This window comes from Etheostoma cragini, unplaced genomic scaffold, assembly GCF_013103735.1.
Source record: "Etheostoma cragini isolate CJK2018 unplaced genomic scaffold, CSU_Ecrag_1.0 ScbMSFa_776, whole genome shotgun sequence".
Classification (NCBI taxonomy): domain Eukaryota; kingdom Metazoa; phylum Chordata; class Actinopteri; order Perciformes; family Percidae; genus Etheostoma; species Etheostoma cragini.
In genome coordinates this window covers 1-1,047 of record NW_023269401.1, presented here as the reverse complement: position 1 = coordinate 1,047, position 1,047 = coordinate 1, and the positions used below count along the sequence as shown (strand labels likewise).

The 1,047-nt window shown below is 54.3% G+C and overlaps 1 protein-coding gene across 1 annotated transcript; it reads left to right on the top strand.

The window, feature by feature from the left end:
- Positions 1-278: 278 nt before the first annotated feature.
- LOC117941457 (mitofusin-1-like) lies at positions 279-965 on the top strand (the record flags this gene model as incomplete). Its single annotated transcript, XM_034866469.1, has 3 exons — positions 279-387; positions 467-574; positions 803-965. Coding segments are annotated over 3 exons (380 nt in total), but the record flags the coding sequence as incomplete, so codon positions are not given.
- Between the last annotated feature and the right edge of the window lie 82 nt (positions 966-1,047).

The following is a 1,047-nucleotide window of genomic DNA, read 5'->3' as shown; positions in this document are numbered from 1 at the left end:
AATGGTTCCTCCTCCTGTAATGGTCCTTCCTCTTGTAATGGTCCTTCCTCCTGTAACGGTTCCTCCTCCTGTAATGGTCCTTCCTCCTGTAACGGTTCCTCCTCCTGTAATGGTCCTTCCTCCTGTAACGGTTCCTCCTCCTGTAATGGTTCCTCCTCCTGTAACGGTTCCTCCTCCTGTAATGATTCCTCCTCCTGTAATGGTTCCTCCTCCTGTAACGGTTCCTCCTCCTGTAACGGTTCCTCCTCCTGTAATGGTTCCATCTCCTGTGTCCTCAGCCCCGGCACCGATGTGACTCTGGAGCTGGACACCTGGATCGATAAGTTCTGCCTGGACGCCGACGTCTTCGTTCTGGTGGGAAACGCTGAGTCGACGCTGATGAACACGGTGAGGACACCTCGCCGAGACCCCGTCCCCATGGATGCGAGACGATGACTCACCATGTGTCCCGTCTGTGTGTCTGCAGGAGAAACTGTTCTTCCACAAGGTCAGCGAGAGAATCTCCAAACCCAACATCTTCATCCTGCACAACCGGTGGGACGCGTCGGCCAGCGAGCCCGAGTACGTCGAGGAGGTCCGTGATGGTTCACTGACCTGTTCTTCCAGAAAGATCCAGAGTTTTTTTGTGATTGTTGCTAAAGTCCTTGATTATCCTTGATTTTCTTAAAAAAACGCTAGAATATGCAGGCTGTTTATGCAATTTAATGCAGTGAAATTTAGGAACTTGCAAAAACTAGAGGAGGAGGGAGAGGAGGAGGATAAAGAGGATAACGAGGTCCTCTGTGGTCCCTGTGTGGCCCAGGTGAGGAAGCAGCACCTGGACCGCTGCGTGAGCTTCCTGTCCGAGGAGCTGAAGGTGGTCGGGATGGAGGACGCCCCGGGGAGGATCTTCTTCGTCTCGGCCAAAGAAGTCCTGAACTCCAGGATGCAACGAGCACAGGGCATGCCTGAGACAGGTGAGACAGGTGAGACGGGAGGGACAGGTGGGACGGGTGAGACTGGTGAAACAGGTGAGACGGGTGGGACAGTTGAGACGGGTGGGACGGG